The following is a 24860-nucleotide window of genomic DNA, read 5'->3' on the forward strand; positions in this document are numbered from 1 at the left end:
TTCTTCTACCCTTTTTTAGGTTGACGCCATGAAATTGGGAGTAAAGGAAATGAAGAAGGCATACAAGGAAGTAAAAATTGACCAGATTGAGGTGAGCTGTCTGTATGTTGGGTTTTGCAAGATGTGTACTTGTTGCAAGGTTGAGAGTAAGTGTTTGTAGTGAGAAGCTCACAGAAAAGCTCACAGAAAAGCTGCTATTTGCTCATGTAGTGACTTCAGGAAAGAGAAGGGCACCAGAGGTTTCAGTTTTGTCATTGCTAATGCAAAGACCCAGGTAGCACACACACAGTTATTACACAGGTAAAATAAGTGAGCTATCTCAAATATTGTTCTACTTAAAAAAGGGAGTGGGGGAATCTTGCAGTCTTAGGTTGGCTTTGAACATACGGCATGCACCATAACTGTTAAATGAGGATGTGAGTGTAAAGTGGTTAATGCAATTTCTGGCCCGGTCTAGTTCTCTTTTTTTAGTGTTTCTGGTAATTTTCTTTATATTTTGGTGCTAAATTACTAGCTTCTTGAATTTAGCATGTTTTTTAGAGTTTAGGCTTTGGTCAGGAAGGAAGTGCCCGTGAGGCTGGCTGCTCTCAGGTAAACATCCCACAGGGCAGCAGAGATGGCAGGGAGTGAGTTGTGGCCTGCTAAAGGAAAACGCTTCCTTTCTGCATCTGCAGTAGAGCTTTTACCCTCTGATTAGAACCTCTCTCTCTCCCTTTCTTCACTCCCTCTCTCCTTCCTCTCTCTTTCTCTCTCTCTCCCTCTTTCTGTCTGTTTTGTTTTTTTGGTTTGGTTTTGGTTTCTGGAGACAGATTTCTTTAGCCCTGGCTGTCTAGAACTCACTTTATAGATCAGGCTGGCCTCAAACTTAGAGATCTGTCTACTTCTGCCTCCCAAATACTGGGATTAAAGGCGTGCACTTCCACCTCGCCCAACCAGAATGTCTCTCTTCTTGAGAGAGGGGATTTGATTTTGTTCATTGAACATATCCTGACCATCCTTGGGGCCCAGGAAGTATGTAATGGTTAAAGGCAATAGCATGCTGTCCTAGTGGAACTGCCTTGGTTAACAGTTACGTTTTTCTAGCTTCACAAAGGCATTCTCTGCTCATCTGTCTTCACTGGGAATGAAGGGAACTGCCCCTTTTTATACTGCCCTTGGCCAGTTCCAGTCATTCAAGTCTCTGTTTACATGGCAATAGGCATTGTCACAGCTTTCAGGAAATTATTTTTCTGTGAAAAATAATCTGTGGATGCTCATTTGTATAGTGCCATTTATAGTTTACTGTTCACTGAAGTATGAAAAGTAATTTTATTTTCTATATTTAGGCCTCTTTGTAGTGTTTTATTGTTTTGCTTTTGACACAAGGCCTTGTTTTTAGTCCAGGCTAGCTTGCTACTTACTGTGTGCTAGCCTACCTCAATCTCCTAAATTCTGGGATTTTGGTTGTGTGCTGTGGTTCTTTTTGTTTTAGGGTTTTGTTGTTGTTGTTTCTTTGTTTTTTAGACAAGGTTTCTCTGTGGAGCCCTGGCTGCCTTGGAACTCACTCTGTAGACCAGGCTGACCTCAAACTCATAGAGATCCTCCTGCCCTCTACCACCTGAGTACTGGGATTAAAGACATGTGCTACCATTGCCTAGCTTCTCTTCTGGTTTCTATGGGAGCTATTTAATATGAACATAAGAGAAGGTTTGATTATTCTTGTTTCTTTCTTTTGTTTGTTTGTTCTTTAAGTCTTTATTTTGTCTGTAATTATGAGTGCATGCATATATCTATGTATGGGTTTATACATGTGCATGCAGTCTCTTCTAAGGCCAGAGGGTGCTGGATCCCTTGGAGTGAGAGTTACAGGTACCTGTGAACTGCGCTTATGTGGATATAGGGGACTAAGCGTCAGGCCCTTGGGAGAGCTGCACTGCTCTTAACCACTGAATGATCTTCCCAGCTCAAGCTTTGCTTTGCCTCTGAGGCAGGATGTCATTCTGTAGCCCAGGCTCTTGTAGAATTTACTATATCGTCTAGGCTAGCCCTGCACTGTGTCAGTCCTGCCTCAGCCCCCAAAGTGGTAGCCTTGTCTTCAACTTCATTCTGGTTTTTGGCTTTTTGAATGCCTCCCAATCTCCTTTCCATTATCCTTGTCTGCCCCTAATAGATTGCCAGCATGACAGACTTAATATATGTATCTTTTGGCTGTGCTGTTCACTTTGAAGTCTTCTTAGGTTTATTTTTCTAATATAGATTAGAATATTTTTATTGTTTTATAGCTCTAACTTTTGAATTTTTTGTTTGCATGTTTAGCTGTTTTTATCCTCTTTATATATAAAAAAAATAACTATAAGCCAGGTTGATAGGGTACACCTTTTGTCCCAGCACTCTGGAGGCAGAAGCAGGAGGATCTCTGTGAGTTCAAGACCAGCCTGGTCTACAGAATGAGTTCCAAGACAGCTAAGACTACACAGAGAGATCCCGTCTTGAAAAAGATTATTTTTATTTTTTAAATATATGTATATCTGTGTTTCTGCTTTTTGTGTTTGTGAGTGCAGTGTTCATGGAGGGCAGAAGAGAACAGATCCCAGGAGCTGGAGAGATAGCCAGTTGTGAGCTACCTGTCATGACTGCTGAAAACCAAACTCAGGTCTTCAGCAAGAACAATCCAAAATTTTAGCCAATGAGATACCTACCCACCCCAACTCCCTGTTTACATTTTTTTATCTTTTTATTTCACAGCATCTATGCTTTTTAGATTAGCATTTCTGTTTGAGTTGCTTTTGTTTATGCGGTATTGATTTTAAAGGTATATTAACCTGATACTTTGCATGGTAACTTGCTTTTTCTCTTGCTGTGTATATACTAGACTATGTAACTAGAAACTGTGTTCATAGGCTGCATTATGGTTGCAAGCCTATAATCTTAAGACTAGGAAGTCAGGCAAAAGAATCATAAGTTCAAGGCCGGGGGCTGGAGAGATGGCTCAGTAGTTAAGAGCACTGATTGCTCTTCCAGAGGTCCTGAGTTCAATTCCCAACAACCACATGGTGGCTCACAACCATCTGTAATAGGATCTGATACACTCTTCTGGTATGTCTGAAACAGCTACAGTATGCTCATATAAAATAAAATAAATCTTAAAAAAAAAAAAAGTTCAAGGCCAGCCTAGGCCACAAAGCAAGACCCTGTCTACAAAAAAAGATACAGAGAAATCTTACTCAAATGATTTGAGAAGCTCCCTCCCCTCTTTTTTGGAGACAGGGTCTTACCCAGTAGGTGTGACTGGTCTAGAACTCATGACAATCCTCCTGCCTCAGCCTCAAAGTGCTGGGAATCCCATGCCTAGCTAGGGATACTTCCTGATGTGTAATTCCTTAGACCTGATTTGAACCCTTCCTCGGTCGCTGTTTGTTCCTCTTAGTAACTGTTTTACTGGCTTTCTGTCAGAGGATGCCTTGTGTAACACTGCCAGTTTGACGCTCAGAAATGTAGAAGAACATTCTTTGTATTCTCTCCACTGTCACGTGGAAAATCCAGCTAGGCTGCCAGGAAGGAATTTGACTCTGCTGCTCTGTACATGGTAGCTGGGGGCTTTGCCGACCCCATGCCCAGCAGAGTGTCGTTCCAGGGGAGGAAAGGAGGAAATTTGGGTCCACATGACTCAGTAGTGGCATTGGTTTAAACTTCAAGATTTTGACACCAGATGCTTTATTTTAGGCATACTTAAGCAGAACACAATTTGGAAGAAAGATTCCTGGTGACAGTTAGTACAATCCCATGTGTACAACAAACTTAAGGCATGATTACATTGAATTTTTTATAAGATGCAAGTGACATCTTCCATAAAGACATGTTTTATAAATTAAGGAAGTAGACTCAAAGTAAAATGCTCATGATGAGGGTCTGTGGGAGGCTGTGGCATGGCCACACAGGTAGTGCAGAGGCCACCAGGTTAACTGCCTGTGCTCCCAGCTTTGTGGCAGAAAGCAGGTTATACATCTCTCCCTTCCTGTTTAACATTCTTGGTTTCCCTGGTGCTTATCTGAGAATACATGTGCCTACATGCTTCTCCAGGAAGCTCTAGTGCTGAGTGGAGCCCGCTGTGCCTCAGCAGTGGCCTCGTAGTCTCTGTATATGAAGAACATACTGATGTTTTGGCCTACTTTTTTGGTGTTGGTGGCATTGAAAATTGAACATAGGGTCTTGTACATGCTAGGCAAATGCTCTGCCTCTCCCGCCTTCCTATATATATCTTTTCACTTTCTAAAATTTAGATGTCACCAACATGCTCAGGCTGGCTTTAAACTAAGTAATGTTTTATATATATATATATACATATACATACATATATATACATATATATATTATAATAAATCTTAATAGTAACCATATGAAGTATGAGTCTTAATGATCTCATTAAAAAAGATTACTTATTTTTATTTAATGCATATGAGTGTTTTATCTGCGTGTATGTATGTGCACTATGTGCATGCCTGGCCAGAACAGGCATCAGACTTTCCTGGAACTGGAGTTATAGATAGTTGTGAGATAGGTTCTGGAAATGGAACTGAGGTTCTCTGTAAGAGCAGTAAGTACTCTTAACTGCTGAAGCATTTTCGCAACTATCCCCTCCTCTTTTAAAAAGATATAAATTGCGGGCGGTGGTGGCGCACGCCTTTAATCCCAGCACTTGGGAGGCAGAGGCAGGTGAATTTCTGAGTCTGACTCTAGCCTGGTCTACAGAGTGAGTTCCAGGACAGCCAGGACTACACAGAGAAACCCTGTCTCAAAAAACCAAAAAAAAAAAAAGATATAAATTATATATGTGCATGTATATCCAAGAAAGGGTATATACATGTGAGATCAGTTGTCCTTAGAGGCCAGAAGAGAGAGTTAGATCCAATTATTCTGAAGCTATTGCTTCCTACCATAGGCGCTAGGAACCAAACTTCGGTCCTTGGAAGAACAGTCTGTGGTCTTAACCGTAATCCATCTCTCTTGTCTAATATCCCATTTTTTAAATGAGAAAAACAGCTGAGGGTAGAACTCAGTGGTAGAGCATGTACTGACCATAATCAAGACTCTTGAGTTCATCCCAGTACCACTTAAGAGGGGATGGGGCTTACTTAGTTTCAGGATTCTTGTTTTTAGACTTAAAATTTTTTGATTTCATGTGTATTAGTGTTTGCTTATATGTATATCTGAGTGCCATCTGCCCCACGGGGGTCAGAAGAGGACATTAGGATCCCTTGGGACTGGAGTTACACTTGAGTGCTGGGAATCAAACTCTGGTCATCTGGAAGAGCAACCACTAGTGCTGGGAATTGATTGGCCATCTCTGCAGCCCTGGAAAGGCTTAGGAATTGCTTCTCACTAAGCGGACCATAGCTCAGTGAGTCCTTGCTGAGCACACAGAAGGCCCCCTTTCAATCTCCTGCACCACACCAGGAAAAAGAAAAGTGGAAGCCAGAAGTTGAGCGTGGTAGCATACACCTGTAATCCCAGAATTTGGGAGTGGAGGCAAGAGAATAAGGAATTTAAGGTCATTTTTAACTACAAAGTGCATTTGAGATCAAACTGGGCCACCTTCAGGAGCATCTTCTCAGTTGACTAAAGCTAGTTTGTAGCTATTGTCATGTAGAGAGGTGAACTGACAGTAATTGAGAGCTGGTTATATAATTGGCATTTTTAAAATTTCTATTTTGGTCCAGCAAGATGGCTCAGCAGGTGAGTGCACATGTCTCCAAGTCTGGACCTGCGTTCAGCCTCTGCTATGTACATAGTGATAGAGAGAACCGACTCCCACAAGTTGTCCTGACTTTTACGTGTGCACTAATGGCACATGCTCCCACATCATGCATGTACACACAGAAACACATGTGTATGAATGAATAAATGGGTAAATAAATAAATGTAAGTTTTAAATTAATTTTTGGTTCCCAGTCCTAAGATTCAGAGGAAAATATAGAGGATGAGAGTCAGTAGAGGAAGATAATAAGAAAATAAAAAAATAGATGGAAACCTTGTTATGGAAAGCTCATTTTGGGTACCCTCACCTGCTTTAGGGATCTATTGTTTGCTTCTCAATAGACTTTCTTTCTTTCTTTCTTTCTTTTTTTTTTTTTTAAGATTTTTATTTATTTTATGTATACAAGTACACCATTGCTCTCTTCAACACACCAGAAGAGGGCATTAGATCCCATTACAGATGGTTGTGAGCCACCATGTGGTTGCTGGGAATTGAACTCAGGACCTCTGCAAGAGCAGTCAGTGCTCTTAACTGCTGAGCCATCTCTCCAGCCCAACTTGCTTTCTTATACTTCTAATAATTATAATGATGATGATGATGATGATGATGATGTCAACAATGATGGGGCTGGTGAGCTGAATCAACAGTTGAGCACTTACAGAGGACCAGAGTTTGGGTCCCACAACTGCCTGTAACTCCAGCTCTAAGGGATCTGTCAGCCATGTCTGGCCTCCTCAGGTACCTGCATATCCACAGGAATAAAAATAATGTTAAGAGTCTGGAGAAGGGACCACAGGTGGCTTGTCATTGTCTGACTGAGAAGGCTGAAGAAAAGCCTCTTACACAACCCAAGAAGCAGGCTGAGGAAATGGATGAGGAAGATGAAGCCTGTGGGCAGAAACAGAAATGGGCAGAAGAAACTCAGGAGGTAGAAGCCAGGGCTGAGGGGAATTCAGAAATCTGGCAAAAAGGAAGCTGTTCCTGGTACCTAAGATGACAGTGGCCCTTTTCTATTCCTTTTTAAACATCTGAATTCCCTGCTGTGACGTCCTTTGCCACCTATAGGGAGAATGAAATGTTAGGGCCTGCTGTGCATTATAAGAAACTTTTCTTTACAAAAAGTATATAGTGGCTCACTGTCTTTAGTTTCATTCAGTCGGCTATCCCTGCCTCTGTTGTACTTCTGTGTCCCCTGGAATGAGAGAAGAAAGCTCTTGTCTTATGTATTTCTATAGGACTTACAAGACCAGCTGGAGGATATGATGGAAGATGCAAACGAGATCCAGGAAGCACTGGGCCGCAGCTACGGCACCCCAGAATTAGATGAGGATGACCTGGAAGCAGGTGAGTGAGTGCTGTGAATGTGTATTAGCTTCAGAGTCTGAAAGGGGCAGCTACCTGGGACCTTTACCCAAAAGCTGCGTAAAATTCTTTACCAGAGCCAGGCAGGGGTAAGGCACACATTTAGTTCCAGCACTCAGGAGGCAGAGGCAGGCAAAGCTCTGTGAGTTGTAGGCCAGCCTGGTTTATAGAGCAAGTTCTGTAGCCAGGGCTACAGAGAAACTCTGTCTCAGCAAACAAAATTCCTACCAGGATGCCAGGCATGGTGGTATATGCCTTTAATCCCAACTTTGCAGAGGCAGAGACAAGCAGATCTCTGGCCTGGTCTACATAAGAGAGTTCCAGGACAGCTAGGACCATAGAGAGTAACCCTTGTTTCAATAAAACAAACAAAGAAGCAGTTCCTATCAGGATCCTCTAGGAGTTGGTTATGACAGTCTGAGCAGAGAGCCTGTGAGGCAGCGCATCCGCCATGCTGCTGCTATGGCACCACTGGGGTGGAGAACTTGTAAGGCTCACTCACTGTACTTGGTGTTTGTGTCTTCAAGTTAGCATTTCCCTATTGTTTTCCTTTTGACCTGAAAGTTTTTATGGTACTGGGGTTTGAACCTTATGGGATAGATTCAGCATTGAAGAAAACAAATGTGAGCCCTACGTTTTTTTTAATTTTATTACATTATCTTATTATTTATTTATTGGAGGGAGTGGGGGATGCATGTTGGTGTCCTGGCCATGCTTGTGGAGGTCAAAGGGCAACCTGCAGGATTCAGGTCTCTCTACCATGTGGGTCCCAGGGATTGAAGTCAGATCATTTGGGCTTGACCACAGGTGCCTTTAGCTGGTGAGCTGTTGACCAGCCTGACTCCTACATTTATAAACCTCCACTAGCAGTGAGAGAAATATAAACTGCTTGGCTGGATTCTTCATTGTAAGCACACTCATGATTTGGGAAGAAATACGAGATGCTAATGAAAGCACAGAGCGGGGACTCTAACATAGTGGTAGGGAACAAGCATGAGACCTGTGGAGTGAGTAGGGATTGCCATGAGAAGTGGACAGGGTTGTTGAAGAGGCTTAGTGAGAAGAATAAAAGCCATTGCTGTGGTCACATGAGAAATGGGGCTGGCCTAGACTAGTTTGATGTTCAGAAACAGAGAGAAGTGGACCATGAAGAGGGAGGTGTCAGGATGCTTGTCAGTTCTAGCAGGGCTGAAAGAGCCCATTCTGGATTTCCTGGGGCTCTCTATCCTACTCTGCCTCTCCCCCACCTTCCCTCCTTGTTCTCCCTGTGCTCCATTTATACCTAGACCATTTTACCCATTACTTCAATTTTTAAAAAATTTCTGACTTGAATTTTCCTCAGTGACTCTCTACCTGATAGGGCCATTCCTTGTGCCTGCTAGTTTTTACTTTAGCTATTCCTCCAGCCTTACTTCATCTAATGGCCACATGATGTTCAGTGCTCCTGTGCTGCTCTGCACTGCTTTCCTTTAAGTCCATCAATAAAAGAGACTATTTTTTTATTTTCTTTTAACATCTATATTAGAGTTGTCTAATTTGGATTAGCCAATTCTCTCCCCCCCCCACCCCCCCAGACAGGGTTTCTCTGTGTAGTCCTGGCTGTCCTAGAACTCACTCTATAGACCAGGCTGGCCTTGAACTCAGAAATCCACCTGCCTCTGTCTCCCAAGTGCTGGGATTAAAGACGTGCACCACCACCGCCCCGGCGGATTAGCCAATTCTCAAGCATAGCTTTGTTGTCAAGTCTAGGACCCCGTAAACCCATGGGGAACTGATTGACTTTTTATCTGTGGGAGGGGGAGTGTGTTTTTTTTTAATTTTTTCATAAATATTATGTACTAGTTTTCTTGAAATTTTCTTATAATGGTCACCTTTCGTTTTGCAACTGGAAATAAATGCCTTTCCCAAGGTGGGTGGATCACTTGAGTTCTAGGCCAGGTATGATTGATTACACAGCGAACCCCTCTCTGTGGCAAATGAAAGTGAGACCTTTCCCTTTGCATTGTATTTGCTCACTACAAGTCATTTGGCTTTTTGACCTGAGGGGCCAGCTTCTCTTCCCATTTTTCTATGATGCACCTGTTTAATTTCAGAGTTGGATGCGCTGGGCGACGAGCTTCTGGCTGATGAGGATAGCTCTTACTTGGATGAGGCGGCCTCTGCACCTGCCATCCCAGAAGGTGTTCCCACTGACACCAAAAACAAGGTTTGTTCATAACTTACTACCTGTAGTGTAGACAGTCCAACAGAAAATTAACTAATGCATCCATGAGGAGGAGCTTTCTAAAAGATTGATTTATTTCCTGTCTATGAGTTTTGCCTGCATGTAGTTCCATGCATAATGTGTAAGTTTCTATGCCTACCAATTTGGAAATCTAAAATAATGTCTTAAGCTTACCAGCCCTGATCATTATTTTATACACCCTTGAAAGTCCAGTTTCCCTGCATTGAACATCCAATTAGCTACATAAATAATGCCGCTGAGGCTAAAGAATGTCTTGTTGTTTTGTTTTCCTGGTACTGGGCCTGATGCCTGCTGGGCAAGCACTCTTCCATGGAGCTGTATCTTATTTTGAGACAGGGTCTCATCAGGTTGTCCAGGCTGGTCTTGAACTTTCAGGCTTCTACCACTAGGCCAGTTGTCCTTATATGTACAATGGCAGTTTGATAATATATGTAATATCACCTTGTAAGCCAGCACTCGGTACTATTTACAGGAATTTCCATTTTGATTCTATGAAAGCATTATTGATACATGCATGAGTCTTGCTTAGTGGAAGTATTAGTTGTGTGTGTGTGAGGGGGTGTAGTGCTAGGAATTTATCTTAGGGCCTTAAACATGTTAAACAAGCACATAGTACAAAGTAATGTTCCCAGTCTGGTTTTTTGCTTTGTTTTGTTTGTTAAATTAATTTAAACAGAGGGCCTCTGGTGTCCTTTACTCCTGGACTCAAGCCATCTTTTAGCCATAGTCTCTCAAGTAGCTGAGCCTGTAGGCAGCCTACTTTTCTGCTTAGCTTTTGGGTGGTTATATTAAAGAGGATCCTACTCCTGAGCTAGCAAGCTGCTTCAGTAGAGGAGTGCTTGCTGTCTCATAGAGGACCTGAGTTCAAGTCCTTGCGCCCACATGTCAGCCCACAACCATCTGTAACTCCAGTTCTAGGGAGATCTAATGCCCTCTTCTGACCTTCAGAGACATAAGATGTACACATGGTGCACAGACAGACATACAGACAACTCATACACATAAATCAATATTGAGAGAGAAGGGAAGGGAGAAAGGAGAGTTTCCCAAACTATGAAGTATAAAATTTAAGTATAGAGCTGGAGAGATAGCCCAGCAGTTAAGAGCACAGACTGCTCTTCCAGGGATCCTGAATCAATTCCCAGCAACTACATGGTAACTTACAACCATCTGTAATGAGATCTGATGCTCTCTTCTGGTGTGTCTGAAGACAGCTACAGTGTACTTATAAATAAATAATAAAAAAAATTAAGTATAAAACTTAATAAGTAAGGCTGGGGATGTATCTCAGTAGACAGAGTGCTTGACTAGCATGAGCAGAGCCCTGGATCGGATCCCCAGCATCTCATTGACCTGTGTGGTGCCACACACCTGTAATCCCAGTACTGCGGAGGTAGATGCAGTAGAACTAGAAATTCAAGACCATCCTTGGTTACAGAGAGAATTGGAAGCCAACCTGAGATACATGAAGACCCTGTTTTGGGGTGGGAGAGAAACCTTAATGTTAGAAAGATCCTAGTTCAGCAAAGGAAGAGAATTGGCATTTCTGACACTGACAGATTACTTAGCTGTTTTGAACTTTTCTATAGTGAAGTATCTCTCATGATTATTGTTTAGAGCAATTTTGGTTTTGTATGTAAAGGACTTAAAACCCTGTCCTATACTGTATAATTGTCATCATAAACAGTATGTTACTGCTTATAAAGTCTCTCTCTTAGTTTTTCATGTAATGTTATTTGCCATTGGATATTTATAGCCCTTGTTTTGTCTGATCTCCCTATAAACATACTGGGTACAGTACAGTAGACAGAATGTTTGAGTGGGGTCCAGTCCTAAGTCTGCTTTTATTCACTATATAATTCTGAGCGAATTAGCAATCTGTCATCTCTCTTGTCTTAGGGTTACCATTGCCATGATAAAACACTATAACCAAAAGCAAATTGGAGAGGAAAGGGTTATTTGACTTAACTTCCTTTCTGAAGAAGTTCAGGCCGAGAACAGGGAGGAACCTGGAGACAAGAGCTGACACAGAAGCTATGGAGGAAGGCTGCGTATCAGCTTGCTCTCCGTGGTCTGTTCAGTCTGCTTTGTTACAGCACCCAGGACCACGAGCCCATGGATGGCCCTTTGTGGGTGGTGCCATCCCTCATTGACCTTTAAGAAAATGCCCAATAGGCTTGCCTACAGCCCCATCTTATGAGGGATTTTCTCAGTTGAGGTTCTCTCCTTTTGAGTGACCATAGTTTATATCAGGTTGACAAACTAGCCAGCACAGCTCTGTCTGTTACTTTCCCTTGCTATCAAATGTGAAAAGTAGCAGGTGGGAGTGCTTCTTATACCCTGCCTCCTCCCTTGAACTCAGAGTAGGTGGTCTCAACTTTGTCTTCTACCCACTCCATTCCATCACCTCTCTGACTTAAAAGTCCCAGGTGTACAAGCTGCTTTAAATAATTATATAATTACCTACTATTTAGTAATTATGAGGAAGCTATTTTTATGAACACTAGTGCGACACGCCTTTTCAGTTTCCTAGTAACGGGTCCCTGAAGCACCTGTGTTATTTTAACACAGGGCCCCACACATACTAGGCAAGTATTCTACTGTGCTGTATCTCCAGCTCTCCCCATTTTTTAGGGCACAGATCAGTGTGAAGATGGGACTTTTAACAATATTGTCTGATTAGTGGCAAAACTGTGTGGGAAGTGACTTGTCCACCTGAGACAGTCCCCTTCAAGGCTTTGCCAGTTTATAAAAGATGAAAGTGAAAGCAAGGTATTTAGAGGGAAGGACTCCTTTGCACCTCCCCTGTGGCTGCCCAGCTACCTCTCCTGTTTCTGGGTTTATTCTTGAATGTTTCCTCCTCTTTCTTTTCCACCCTGCAGAGGACCTCCACTTTAATCCTTCTCAGTTCCTGATTGATGAAGCAAGCCCTTTTGCCTGTTTAGAGAAGGCATATTGTCGGCTTCTGATTGTTAAACATTTGAGTACGACTTTTGCCCACTAACTGATTGTGTTTACTATGTCAAAGAGCAACCCTGACCGTTGATTTCTTCTCACAGGATGGCGTGCTGGTGGATGAATTTGGACTGCCACAGATTCCCGCTTCGTAGACTTGCAGCATTCCAGCACATGATGTAAAAAAAACAAAAAAAGTATTCTGGGACTAGGAAATAGTTCCCGAGCTGCCAAACAGGTTTAGGTTTCTTTCCTTTCTTTGAAGGAAAAGCTAATCACACTGCTCCTGCATTTTTATTTTTTCCGTTAAGGAATTCATTGCTTGGGGGAAGCTGTCTTTACTAAAACTTGATTTTTTTTTTCTCTTAGGAAAGACTAACTGAAAAGTACCCTTGACTTTGTATGACTTGTGTTCATTCATTAACAATAATCTGAAATTAAACCAAGGAGATGAGACTCTAAATTGTATGGTAATGTAAGTACAGCCTCAGTATGGTGATACATTGATAAGATGAAAATTATTGATGAGATTGAGACTGTTGATAGTATGCGTCAGAACCATTGTCTATTGTGGTATTGTAGATGGGTTAAAGTGATGGCCTCTTTTGATGGTTTTGTTGTGTCGTGTGAGCAAGTCATTACTCTATCTAATGTTGGAATGAAGTGTCACTACTGTATCATGAGTTACTACTTTGATTCCATGGTTCCCTCAGTATATACTAGCCTGACTTGTAATGAATAATGAATATTTCTTGATATTTAATGTATAGGACATTTATTTATACTCAATAAATATTTTTCAAAAGGATATAATCGTAGTATCACTTTAATTCCAACCTCCACTCTAGAACCAAGTTTTGAGATAGAAAGGAGAGAACAGAAAGTTCTCTCCTGGATTTTGGATGTGTCATTTTTAAACTACTGTTTCTTATTAGTTCTTGCCTTGTGAGGAGTAAGTTAGGAACGAGTCATTTGTACTCGGTACTTTAATGCTCTGTTCTCGCACAAGGGACTAACAATAAAAAGGAAAATCCAGCGGGCAGTGGTGGTGGCGCACACCTTTAATCCCAGCACTTGGGAGGCAGAGGCAGGTGGGTTTCTGAGTTCAAGGCCAGCCTGGTCTACAGAGTGAGTTCCAGGACAGCCAGGGCTACACAGGGAAACCCTGTCTCGAAAAAAAAAAAAAAAAGGAAAATCCAGGAAGAACTTCACCCTTTTCTTGGAAGTCCAACTGCTACCTGATTTCAGGGATTTTGCTTTACTCTTTTTAAAAATTTTCTGTGTTTGGCTGTTTTGCCTGCATGTATTTGTGTGAATGATGTGTGTGCAATGCCTCACAGAGTTACAGACAGTTGTGAGCTGCCATGTGGATGCTGGGAATTGAACCCAGGTCCTTTGCAAGAGCTCCTAACACTAAGTTATTTGTCCAGCCCCCAACTCCAGGCTCTCTACTGACCTCTGTGTTTTAATCTTGCGAGGCAGCCTGATTGGACTTAGGATCCCCTAGGAGACGAGCCTCCGCACATGCCTATGAGAGATGATCTAGGCTGGGTCATGAGGTGGAGGGCCCACCCTAAGTGTTGGTGGCATGGTTCTATGGGATGGGGGTCTGGACTGATGAAAAGGAGAAAATGAGCCCCACACAAGCATTTGCCACCCCGCTTCCTGATGCAGTGTGACCAACTGCGTAAGCTTCTGCACCAGCCCTTCCCCTCAGACTGGGAGCCAGAAGAGACCCCTCTTTTTAAAGTTCTTTGTATTTTGCCACAGCAACCAGGCAAGTAGCTTAACACGTTTTCCTTCTCTTTTCAATCCATTTCCTCTCCAACCTGGCTTGGTAGTTCATGTTGTCTTGTATGCCAGCTTTTCATGTGTCTGCAGAGAAAACAGTAAATATATATTGAATACTAGCTGTTTCAAACACTGTAACCATGCAGGGACTATCAAAGAGCAATCAGCCCCTTTCTTTGAAAGCTTACTGTCCAGTTACAAGTGGGATAAGGCATACCTTAGACCCTCTCCATGCCCACAAACCTCACTTTCCCAAGAAGCCTTCCATGAGCACACATAGTGATTACTTGTCTGAAGTTTTCTTCTATCTGGCCCCTTAGTCTCTTAGTCCACGGACTCTTCTTTCTCACTCAGCCCCTGAGGTGTCTCTTCTATTATAGGTACAATGTACACACTTTTTTTTTTGATTTATTTATTATTATACGTAAGTACACTATAGCTGTCTTCAGACACACCAGAAGAGGACACCAGATCTCATTACAGATGGTTGTGAGCCACCATGTGGTTGCTGGGATTTAAACTCAGGACCTTCGGAAGAGCAGTCAGTGCTCTTACCTGCTAAGCCACCTTGCCAGCCCCAATGTACACTCTTGAGTAATCTCAGGCCTATAATTTCAGGGATTACTTAAGTACTAATGACTCAAAATAATTGTCAGTAGCTTTATTTCCCTATTCTTGTTTTCAGTTCTGGGTTTCATGTTAATGTTTGTGATGGTTAACTTTAATTTTCAATTTGAAAATTAAACTAAGAATCCCAGGAAGAGAGTCATAGTGAGGGATTGCCTACATTGGGCTAGTCTGTGGGCCTGTCTGTTGGCGTTGTCTTGAGTTTACTGGTTTGGGAAGCCATAGCCCCCTGTGGGCAGTTCCATTCCTAGGCGGGGATCCTGGAATGTGTGAGCTGAGAAATTGTAGTAGTAGGTAGTGGTAGTGTTCCAGTTTATCCACTATACTTCCTTTGCTTGCTTGTTCTTTAGTGACCTCAGCCACCCTTGTGGCCTTCACTACTGACCCTCACACCTATTCTTCCAGCTCTGGGCTTCCTCAGTTTCAGAATCCTAGTCTTTTTGTTTCTTAATTTCATTCCAATCTCCATCTCCTAGCTTCAGTTGCCGCCATACCCCCCCCCCCACTCTCTTGAACTCATGACTTCTTCTATAATTATTATATGTATATGTATGTATAGCCTACTGAGTCCACTTAGTGTTGCTCACATGTACATGTGTTTAGTGCTGAACACTTGAGACTGGACAACCTGTCAGTGGCTTATTCCTGGAGATAACTGACAGTTCCCTGTCTTCCTCAGCAGCCATTGCCTGCCTACAGCTCGTCATCTAATAGTGGAGCCTTGTGAAATTTCTTCCATTCGGGTTGGTGTATCAACTGGAGTTGTCATTATGCAGGTCTTATTTAGGCAACCATATTGTTATGGTTTTGTGAGTGCAACCTCTCTGTCCTATCTAGATGACACTAATAGATAGCAAGCATCTACCTTGCTTCTCTAACTCTTAAACTCCTTCTGCTCCCTCTACCAAGATGTTCCCTGAGCCTTGGCTGTAGAGATCATATTATAGATGTACCCATTGGGGCTAAGTACCCCATGGTCTCTTATTCTTTACATTTTAACCAGCTGTGGATATCTAGTAGTTTGTGTCAGCTACAAATATCCATCTCTTTGCCAGACAAAGCACTTTACAGTCACATGGCAAAGATAGACGATCACCTTTCTCTAGACTCAAATCTCTTCTGTTTTCCCTTCCAGCTAGTGAAACCATTATCCTGTCACCTAAACAGAATGCTGTAGAATTGTCTTCAATGCCTACATTTTGCTTCATCCTACATAGCCTTGCTTTTAAAAAGTCACATTATTTATTTATTTATTTATTTGTAAAGATTTATTTATTTTATGTATGAGTGCACTGTAGCTGTCTTCAGACACACCAGAAGAGGGCATCAGATCCCATTGTAATTGGTTGTGAGCCACCATGTGGGAATTGAACTCAGGACCTCTAGAAGAGTAGTCAGTGCTTTTAACCACTGAGCCATCTCTCCAGCCCCCACATATTTATTTAGCTGGGGGATCACATGTATATGTGGAGGTCAGAGAACAACTTGCAGGAATCAATTCTCTCCTCCCACCATGTAGTTCCTGGTGACTGAACTCTGGTCACCAGGCTTGGCAGGAAATACCTTTATCTGCTAAGTTATCTCACTGGCCCCAGTCCCTGGCTTTAACTCATTTCTCAAGTCCAGTTCCCTTCTCAGGTTTCAGTGACCTAGATATAGCTCTATAATCTTCAGAACAAAAGACCTGCTGTCTCTACATGCACAATTTCACTTCCTTGAATTTATTTATCATGTACAACTAATCTTTTTGAGATATATATGTATATGTACATATGTGTATATATGTGTGTGTATATATGTATATGTGTGTATACATATATACATATATATGTAGATATATGTAACTTAAAATCACTAACAGCTCCCTGAAATCAAACTGCCTGTAACTCAAGCTCCAGGGGATCCAGTGTCTTCTTTTGGCCTCCAAGAACATCTGGACACATACAATGTACATACATACATACATACACACACATACTTAAACAAGCATGCTCAACATACACAGAGAGACACAAATATTTAAAAAATAAGTCCATTAGCAAGACAACAGATATAAATAAGCAATCTAAGAGAGGAAATCCATAAGGCTAGCAAGTAATGTTCAACCAGAAGGTTGGTGAGAAGGCTCAGCAGGTCATAGCGCTTGCTGCCAGGCTGAGGATCTGAGTGAGATCCCTCAGATCCACAGGTGAAAGGAGAGAACCAACTCTTACAAGTTGTCCTCTGACCTCCACACACATATCATGATATACATTCACACACATACACACACACACACACACAAACACACACAAAACGTAATTTTAAAACATCTTTTTAAAAAAGGATTGTTTCAGGGCTGGAATGATGGCCCATCAGTTAAGAGCACTGGCTGCTCATCTCAAGAACCTGGGTTCAATTCCTAGCACCCACATGGCAGCTTACAACTGTCTGCAACTCCAATTCCAGGTGCTTTGATACCTTTACACAGACATATATTCAGGAAAAAACACTAATCAATGTTCATAAAATAAAGATTAATGAGTTTTTTTTTAAAAAAATGATCCAATTCAACTTAGAATGTGGTATTGTACTTACAGGAGTAAAGGGACTGAGATAGATCATGAAACTGAAGGCCTAACTTGACTTCAAAGTGTAACCAGTTTTTAAATCTTCAAATTCAGTAATGTAGAGAAAACCAAAATAAGATGTTTCACCTACTGTGCATCAGAGCACACATCTTTAATTCTGGCACCTACAAGGCAGAGACAAACAGATCTGTAAATTCAAGGCCAACCTGGTCTATGTAGAAAACTCCAGGATGGGTCTACTTCATGTTCCTGGAGAAACCTGAATTATTTTGAGAAATACAGATTCTTCATTTATCCTATCTAGTAATGCAATGTTGTGGTATAGTTCAGGGAAAGTTAGTTTCTACAAAATCGGGTTTTTACCTTGTATTTTGCTTTCAAAACTATCTTATCTCTGTGAGTTATTTCAAGAAGTGTGTATGTTGAACCATGAGCATTTTCTAAAGATTAGAATGCTGACTGATGGAAAAGACCATGCACAGGCCTGATCTGAGATTTGCTGCCAGTGGAAATTGAGTTAGAGAATTGGACAGAGATTGATGTAGTACGTTACATCCTGAACCAACTTTGAATGGCCCACTCTGGGGATATCCTGTCAATTACTGATATTTTTTTTTAAAGATTTATTTATTATTATATGTAAGTACAATGTAGCTGTCTTCAGACATACCAGAAGAGGGCATCAGATCTCATTATGGATGGTTATGAGCCACCATGTGGTTGCTGGGATTTGAACTCAGGACCTTAGGAAGAGCAGTCAGTGCTCTTAACTGCTGAGCCATCTCTCCAGCCTCAATTACTGATAATTTTGTTTAAGCCATCAAGTCTACATTGTGAATAGAGGTGGGTGCTCCCTGGTCAGTTATTTCAAGAAAGCCTTTGATGAATAGAGAGGTAGGATAGCATTTCTTCTAGTCTGCAGGTAGTTGAGCCAAAACATAGTTCAACCTTTTCCTTTAAAGGCATACGTGATATTCTATATTCAGGCCCTATTAAGAGTGACCATGATCTGAGAACATGGTTAAGGTTACCCTGGATGACTTATGCTACTGTAGAAGAAATTATAGGAACTTTTATAGTTGCAGAATGAAGTCAAGTCAATGCTTTGATCAAATACAATGGTGGGGATATCAGGTAGGTGGATGGTTATCAGCAGACTGAGAACACTATTAAAGTCCAGATTTTTTTTTCTTTCTTTTTTTTTTTTTTTGGTGTTTCCGAGACAGAGTTTCTCGTGTAGCCCTGGCTGTCCTGGAACTTACTCTGTAGACCAGGCTGGCCTTGAACTCATCCACCTGCCTCTGCCAAGTGCTGGGATTAAAGGCATGCGCCACCACTGCCTGGCTTTTATTCAAAGTTTGTTTAACATTATACATTGGCCTTGGCTGTGCTGTGAGGATCTAGAGTGAGATGTTTGAGAACAAGTAGTGTGTAGCCTGCTAAATTCCAAAGATGACAATTGACTCTGCAGCTTGTCCACAAACTTCCATCCTCTGCCCTTCACTCCCTCCTCTTGTCTTCTCTGGTGGTCTCACTACTGCAAGTAGTACAAATACAATGCTATCATGTCTCACCTTTCTGAGTCTGTTTTTCAAATATGATTCTTGAAGGACTCCTAAATTTGCTGGGTTAGGGGCAGGCTAAGCCACCCAGTGGCCCTAAGCAGCCCTAAGGCTTCTGAGTCTGTATACATTAGAAAGAAGTGCAAAAGCCCTGTTGCCGAAATGGTCTCAGACATCGTGGAAAATGTTTGAGACAGGTCATATTATGCTTGCTCTGGCTAGCCAGGAACTCACTGTGTAAATCAGACTGGCCTCAGACTCACAGCGTGCTAGAATTAAAGGCCTGGGTCACCACACCTCACCTCGGAAGATTATATTTTACTATAAAAGAGGCCGAGACAAAGAAGGATCCTACTGCAAGGCCCGTGCCAAGGTACAACCTTGAGAAATTACGTCATGCAAGACCTGGTGTAAAAGAGGTTTATGGGGGAAGGAAGAAGAGTCGGCCTGGAAAAGGAATAGAGGCAGACAAGTAGCTATGGACCCAGACAGACAGACAGACAGGAGTAAAGCCAGGAGGCAGAGAGACGCTGGCAATACATTGCTAAGTGGTGGAGGTGGAAGGAGGCGGGGTGGGGGGTTGGGGGGACTGGGGCTGGGGAGTGTCTTTTTATTCGCAGCACACACCAATGGAGGCAGGTGTAAGCAGTTTGCTGGGTCCCTGGGGGGCAGACCAGCAGAATGCCCGTATACCAATAGGGACTACATTGCGACACCCTGCCCCCACTCTGTCCCCCCCCCCAAAAAAAAACCCAGTAACTTCACACTGTCTCCTTCACTTGGTGTTCATTTGTATTTGTTACTTGACTACCGTTTTGTGACTCATTTGCAATTAGCACTTCAGATTTTTGTTTTGTTTTCGTTTTACACAGACAGGGGACAGAGATAGGTAGCCTAGGATGACCTGGAACTCACCACATCCCACCCCCACCCCACCTCCGATTCCGCCTCCGAGGTCCTGGAGTTGTAGGCTACCCCATTGGCAGGTAACCTTTTATTGTTTTGCAGTCTTTTCCTCCACAATGCCCTTTGATTACTACAGTGGCCCCCTCCTCGCCGCCTGCGTGAGCCACTCCAGGCCCACTCTTATCTGAAGGACATCGGAAGCAGGGCGGATGGCAGGACTCGACCAAAAGACGTTGCAGCTGGAGAAAAACCCAGCAGCTCTGGAAAAACAATTACGCAAGTCCGGGCAGTAGACGCGGCGATCCGGGCCCCCTCCAGCCACTCGTCCCGCCCCCTGCTTCCGCCCTGGCCGGCGCACGTGTCTGACGTCCCAAATGCGCCATTTCGCTGTGGGTTCAGGTAGCGCCCCCCTGGCCGTCTTACACGCGCGTAGGAGCGAAGAGCCTCTTGGTGCCGGAAATCCGGGGCACGTGACCAGGTGACAGCCTCGGCTCGGTGGCAGGGCTGGCTTGGGGTGCTGCGGCACGGGATGGCGGAGGCGCCTCCGGTCTCAGGTACTGTCTGGTCCCCCGCGCGGGACCTCTGGGGTCTAGCAGTCTAGTCGGAAGGGCTCGGGCCATCGCGGTGGCAAGTGGGGGCGCGTGCTGCGCGGGGACAGTGGCTCGCGAGGGCCAAGCCATGCGCGCTGCACGTACGGAACCCTCCATCTTCCACTGGATGGTGAGGCTCGGCCCCTGGGTTTCCGAGGAGAGCGGGCGGGTCCCGGCGCCAAGGCAGCGGACTTGGGCGTCCAGCGGCCCCCCGCGGGGCTCCTTCCGGCCTTCTCCGAGGCCGCGAGGCGCAGTGTCCGGCGGGCGGACGGGCGTAGGCGGCTCTCCGTAGTGGGCCCTGGTGTCCAGCGAGTTTGCGCGCTGTGCTAGGGGTGTGTTCTTAACCTCTCCCGGTGGCTGGCGGGTTCCGCGCGCGCTAGCGAGCGAGCGAGCGAGCGGGCCGGCCCAGTCCTGATGGGGTTTGAAATCCCATCTTGCGGTGCGTGACGTGTGTGATCCAGTCTCAGTTACCTCATCTGTCAGCTTGGAGTTAGTAAGCTAATTCCCAGACCCTCTCCGTTCGGTCCCTAATTGTTGGCTCACTTTCCCTCTGGAGCTAGCTGCCCTGTGGTAGAGACAGCCTCATTTGACTGTTAATAGAAGTTATTTCCATTTTTCTTCGAGGGGTATTGGTAGATCCGGGGTTTCAAATTCTGTGGACAGCAATGAAAAAGAAACATTTTGCATGGGGTATCAGTGCACATTTACCTAAATGTTAAAGTGAACCCAGAAGCTCGGGTGATAGTTCAAGTGTCTAAGAACATAAGCTCGTCTTCCAGAGCAGTCACGTTCGGCTTGCACAACCACCTGTAAGCTGTAGGCGATCTGACGCCCTCTTCTGACCACGGAGGGCATCAGCAAACACGTGGCATATATCCCGTTCCCCCACCCCACCCCCAAAGCACCCTTGTTAACACAGGCACACACGATTAAAAGAAAAATTTGTGGGGGCTGGAGAGATGGCTCAGTGGTTAAGAGAACTGACTGCTCTTCCTAAGGTCCTGAGTTCAAATCCCAGCAACCACATGATGGCTCACAACCATCCATAATGAGATCTGATGCTTTCTTCTGGGGTGTCTGAAGACAGCTATAGTGTGCTTACATATAATAAAGAAAGAAAGAAAAAAGAAAAATTTGTTTTTTAAATAAACCAAGTGTTTCAGTGGTGACAGACATGGTGGCACACATCTTTAATCCCAGCACTCGGGAGGCCGAAACAGGAGGATCTTTGAGTTCGAGTCCAGCCTTGTCTACGTAGTTCCAGGCCAGCCAGAGTTGCATAATGAGGGATCCTGCCTGGGAAGGGCGAGATGGGGGTGGATGGCGGAGAAGCGGTTTCTTTTACTATCAACAACATACTCAACATTACGATTAAAAAAAAGAAAGAAAGAAACACTTATCACAACCCACTGTGTATGTTAGCATTCTGTATAAACTCCACCCCCACAGATACCTGGCAGCAGCCAGGTATGCTCCTCCCCATGGTTACCTGGCAATGGCCAGGTAGGCCTGGCCCTATAAAAGGGGCTGCTTGCCCCCTTCCTCTCTCTCTTACTCCTGCTTCTCCACCTTGCCTCTTACCCCCTAGCTCCCCATCTCTCCCATTACCTTCCCCCCTCTTTCCACGTGGTCATGGCCGGCCCCTACTTCTCTACTCTCTCCTCTCTCTGCCTCTGCTACCCTCTTAACTCCCCTCCCCATGCCCTAAATAAACTCTATTCTATACTATATCATGTGTCTGGTCCCTCAGGGGGAAGGAATGCCTCCGCATGGGGCCGTCAAGGCACCCGCTTCCCCCACACCTCGCCAGAACATATTCTTATAGCTCTTTCTCTTATGATCACAACAACAGTGTAGATTTGACTTAATGGCCTGTTCTTCCTGAAAGTCAGCACAGCAATGTCCAACATTGGCTTGAATTACAGTTGTGCTTCTGTCACATTGATGGGGTACTATTAAGGCTGTGACTGTACTATGACAGGTCAGATGTCTTTTTCCCTGTCTCAGTTTAAAGAGTGGAAGAACACACTGCATTGGTGTGCCTAGTCTTGACTTGGATATAAAAATCATCTTGGAGAATGGAGGACATAGACAGATACATTGTCATTCTCTCCCTCCGGGCTTTCACTGGCTCTCTAAACCGAATCTGTTCTTCTCATCTCGCCCTGACTTATTTCCACACCTTTAGACATTGGAAGCGGAGCTGAGTGAGGGCTAGCTGTGACTCGGAGTTTTAGCCTCTGGGACTGTGCTCTAGGTTACCACCAACATGCCCCAAAGCATTTGCTGAGTCCCTGTGTTCAAGAAATCCCTGCTTCCTTGTGTCTATAGTCTTCGTTCTTACTTTAACATATCTAGCTCACTCACTTCCGAAAGTGGTTCTTAACCTTCCTAACACTGCAGCCCTTTATTTAATACAGTTCTTCATGTTCTGATCCCCAACCATCAAATTGTTTTGTTGATGCCTCATAAGTATAGCTTTGCTGCTGTTACGGATCATAATGTACTGTCTGTGTTTTCCAGTGGTCTTAGGGGACCCCTCCGAAAGGGTTGTTCTATACTCCTGAAGAACTCACAGCCTGCCTACAGGTTGTGATCCACTGCTCTAAGTGAGGTCTTAAAATAGACTGATCCAGGATGGAATTGTCCCCCTTATTTTCAGATGTTCTAGTGCCAGCTGGTTGGATTACTCTCTCATCGCTGTGTTTTGTTGGGTCTCTTGTGCCCCTCACTTGTGCCTTGGTTAGAGGAATCTCACGAATGGAAGAACTCTACTTAAAACAATGAAATGTGTCTCACCTATGCCATGGGATAGCTTCCTTATTCGTGTGTCCCTTTCCTCAAGTCTCTCTTCAGATTTCTTTTTTTAAAAAAAATTTTTTTACCCTGTGCATTGTTGTATCTTTGTGAGGGTATTGAATCCCCTAAAACTAGAGTTAAAGCCAGTTGTGTGTTGCCCAATGGGTGCTGGAAATTGAACATGGATCCTCTGGAAGAGCAGCCAGTGAGCTCAGCCATCTTGCCTCTTTGAGGCTTTTCCTGAGGGTTTTGGCTTAGGTCTAGTAAAAACATAACTGTGTATGGCTATTCAATATGAAACATCCTTTACCAGGCTATTGGGCAGCTCTACTGACCATTTTCTAGCCCCCTTCTCCGTCCTTGCTTCAAGCAGGACAGAACTGTACAGTACCTCATGGCACCGTTTACCCATTCGCACTTTTAAAGTTATCTCATTTTTCCAGAATACCTCTGCCACTCTTGAGTTTCTCCAATCCTCTTGTCATTTGTGAGGCCCTTCACCCCACCCCCAGAATACTACCTGTTTGAAAGTATTTGGGACAAAACCTGGATTGAATGAGATGTTTCTCTATGGCCATTATGATCTCACCAATTCTTCACTATGTTTCTATGGTACTGCTGCCTTGCCTCTGTCAATGTGCAGTGTAAATATAAAGCACAAAGTCACCAGTGCTACATGCCATTCTACCATATCCTAAGATAGAATTCTGAGTTGCCTTGGAGTGAGTACCTGTGGCCTTGGGCAAGCTACCCAGTTTTCTCATCAACAGTGTAAAGGTTAAATGAGTTAATGAAGCTGGAGAGATGCTCAGCTGTTAAGAGCACTGTCTGCTCTTCCAGAGGACCCAAATTTGGTTCTTAACATCTACACCAGGTGACTCACACTTCCTGTAACTCCAGCTCCAGGGGATCTGATACCTTCTCTTGCCTCAGGACCCCTACACACACGTGTTCATACCACAGAGATACCTACATATACATATTTAAAACAGAATAAAGAGGCTAACACATGCAAAGTGCCTAGAAGAGTGCGTGGCCCATATTAAGTACCAGGTCTTACTATTAAACTTGAAATCCAAAGGTTCTGCAGTATATTCATTGGAGTCTGTGTTCAGATAGTTGGTGGCTGTAAAAGCAATAAGGCACCATTTTAACCACTATAGGAGTGCTATGAATTTGCGTTACTTAGGAGCCCTAGCAACTCTGATGTAGGGATTGTGTTTTCCATTACATAATAAGAAAAAAAAGGGCTAACAAAGCATGATAAAACAGGACATGATAGCTCACACTATAATCATATCACTCAGAAGATTGGGGCAAGAGTATTGCCTGTTTTTTTTTGTTTGTTTTGTTTTTGTTTGTTTGTTTTTTGGTGTTTTTTTTTTGTTTTTGTTTTTTTGGTTTTGTTTTGTTTTGGTTTTGGTTTTTCGAGACAGGGTTTCTCTGTGTATCCCTGGCTGTCCTGGAACTCACTCTGTAGACCAGGCTGGCCTCGAACTCAGAAATCCGCCTACCTCTGCCTCCCAAGCGCTGGGATTAAAGGTGTGCGCCACTACTGCCCAGCGAGTATTGCCTTTTTGAAGCCAGCCTGAGTTGTATAGTGAAGTTTGGGCTACATAATGAGGTCTTTTCTCAAAAGACAGATGATTTAAAACAAACAAATGGTAGGCAAGGACTTAAATTCATTTTTAACAGACTGTTGATTGCTATTATAACTCT

At 43.6% G+C, this 24860-nt stretch overlaps 2 protein-coding genes and 1 long non-coding RNA gene across 4 annotated transcripts in view; 2 read left to right on the forward strand and 1 right to left on the reverse strand.

The window, feature by feature from the left end:
• The window catches only part of Chmp5 (charged multivesicular body protein 5), an 18035-nt gene extending 4931 nt beyond the window's left edge, over positions 1-13104 (forward strand). Inside the window, exons 5-8 of the mRNA XM_031377067.1 lie at positions 20-91; positions 6970-7078; positions 9190-9302; positions 12401-13104. Coding sequence (XP_031232927.1) covers positions 20-91; positions 6970-7078; positions 9190-9302; positions 12401-12451 — 345 coding nt within the window. The 3' untranslated portion in view covers positions 12452-13104. The remainder of the gene's footprint in view (positions 1-19; positions 92-6969; positions 7079-9189; positions 9303-12400) is intronic.
• A 931-nt stretch (positions 13105-14035) lies between these two features.
• LOC116095832 lies at positions 14036-23702 on the reverse strand. Its single transcript, XR_004120732.1, has 3 exons — positions 23590-23702; positions 20176-20995; positions 14036-14171 (listed from the first exon to the last, which is right to left on the reverse strand). It is a non-coding gene; the product is annotated as an uncharacterized LOC116095832 (long non-coding RNA).
• Nfx1 (nuclear transcription factor, X-box binding 1) overlaps positions 20007-24860 on the forward strand; it is a 59837-nt gene continuing 54983 nt past the window's right edge. Inside the window, exon 1 of one of the 2 annotated variants that reach the window (XM_031377069.1) lies at positions 20007-20306. In XM_031377069.1, the coding sequence (XP_031232929.1) occupies positions 20282-20306 (25 nt within the window). In that variant the 5' untranslated portion in view covers positions 20007-20281. The remainder of the gene's footprint in view (positions 20307-24860) is intronic. The other variant, XM_031377070.1, reaches the window with a different exon arrangement.

Source organism: Mastomys coucha, unplaced genomic scaffold (assembly GCF_008632895.1).
Source record: "Mastomys coucha isolate ucsf_1 unplaced genomic scaffold, UCSF_Mcou_1 pScaffold18, whole genome shotgun sequence".
NCBI lineage: Eukaryota > Metazoa > Chordata > Mammalia > Rodentia > Muridae > Mastomys > Mastomys coucha.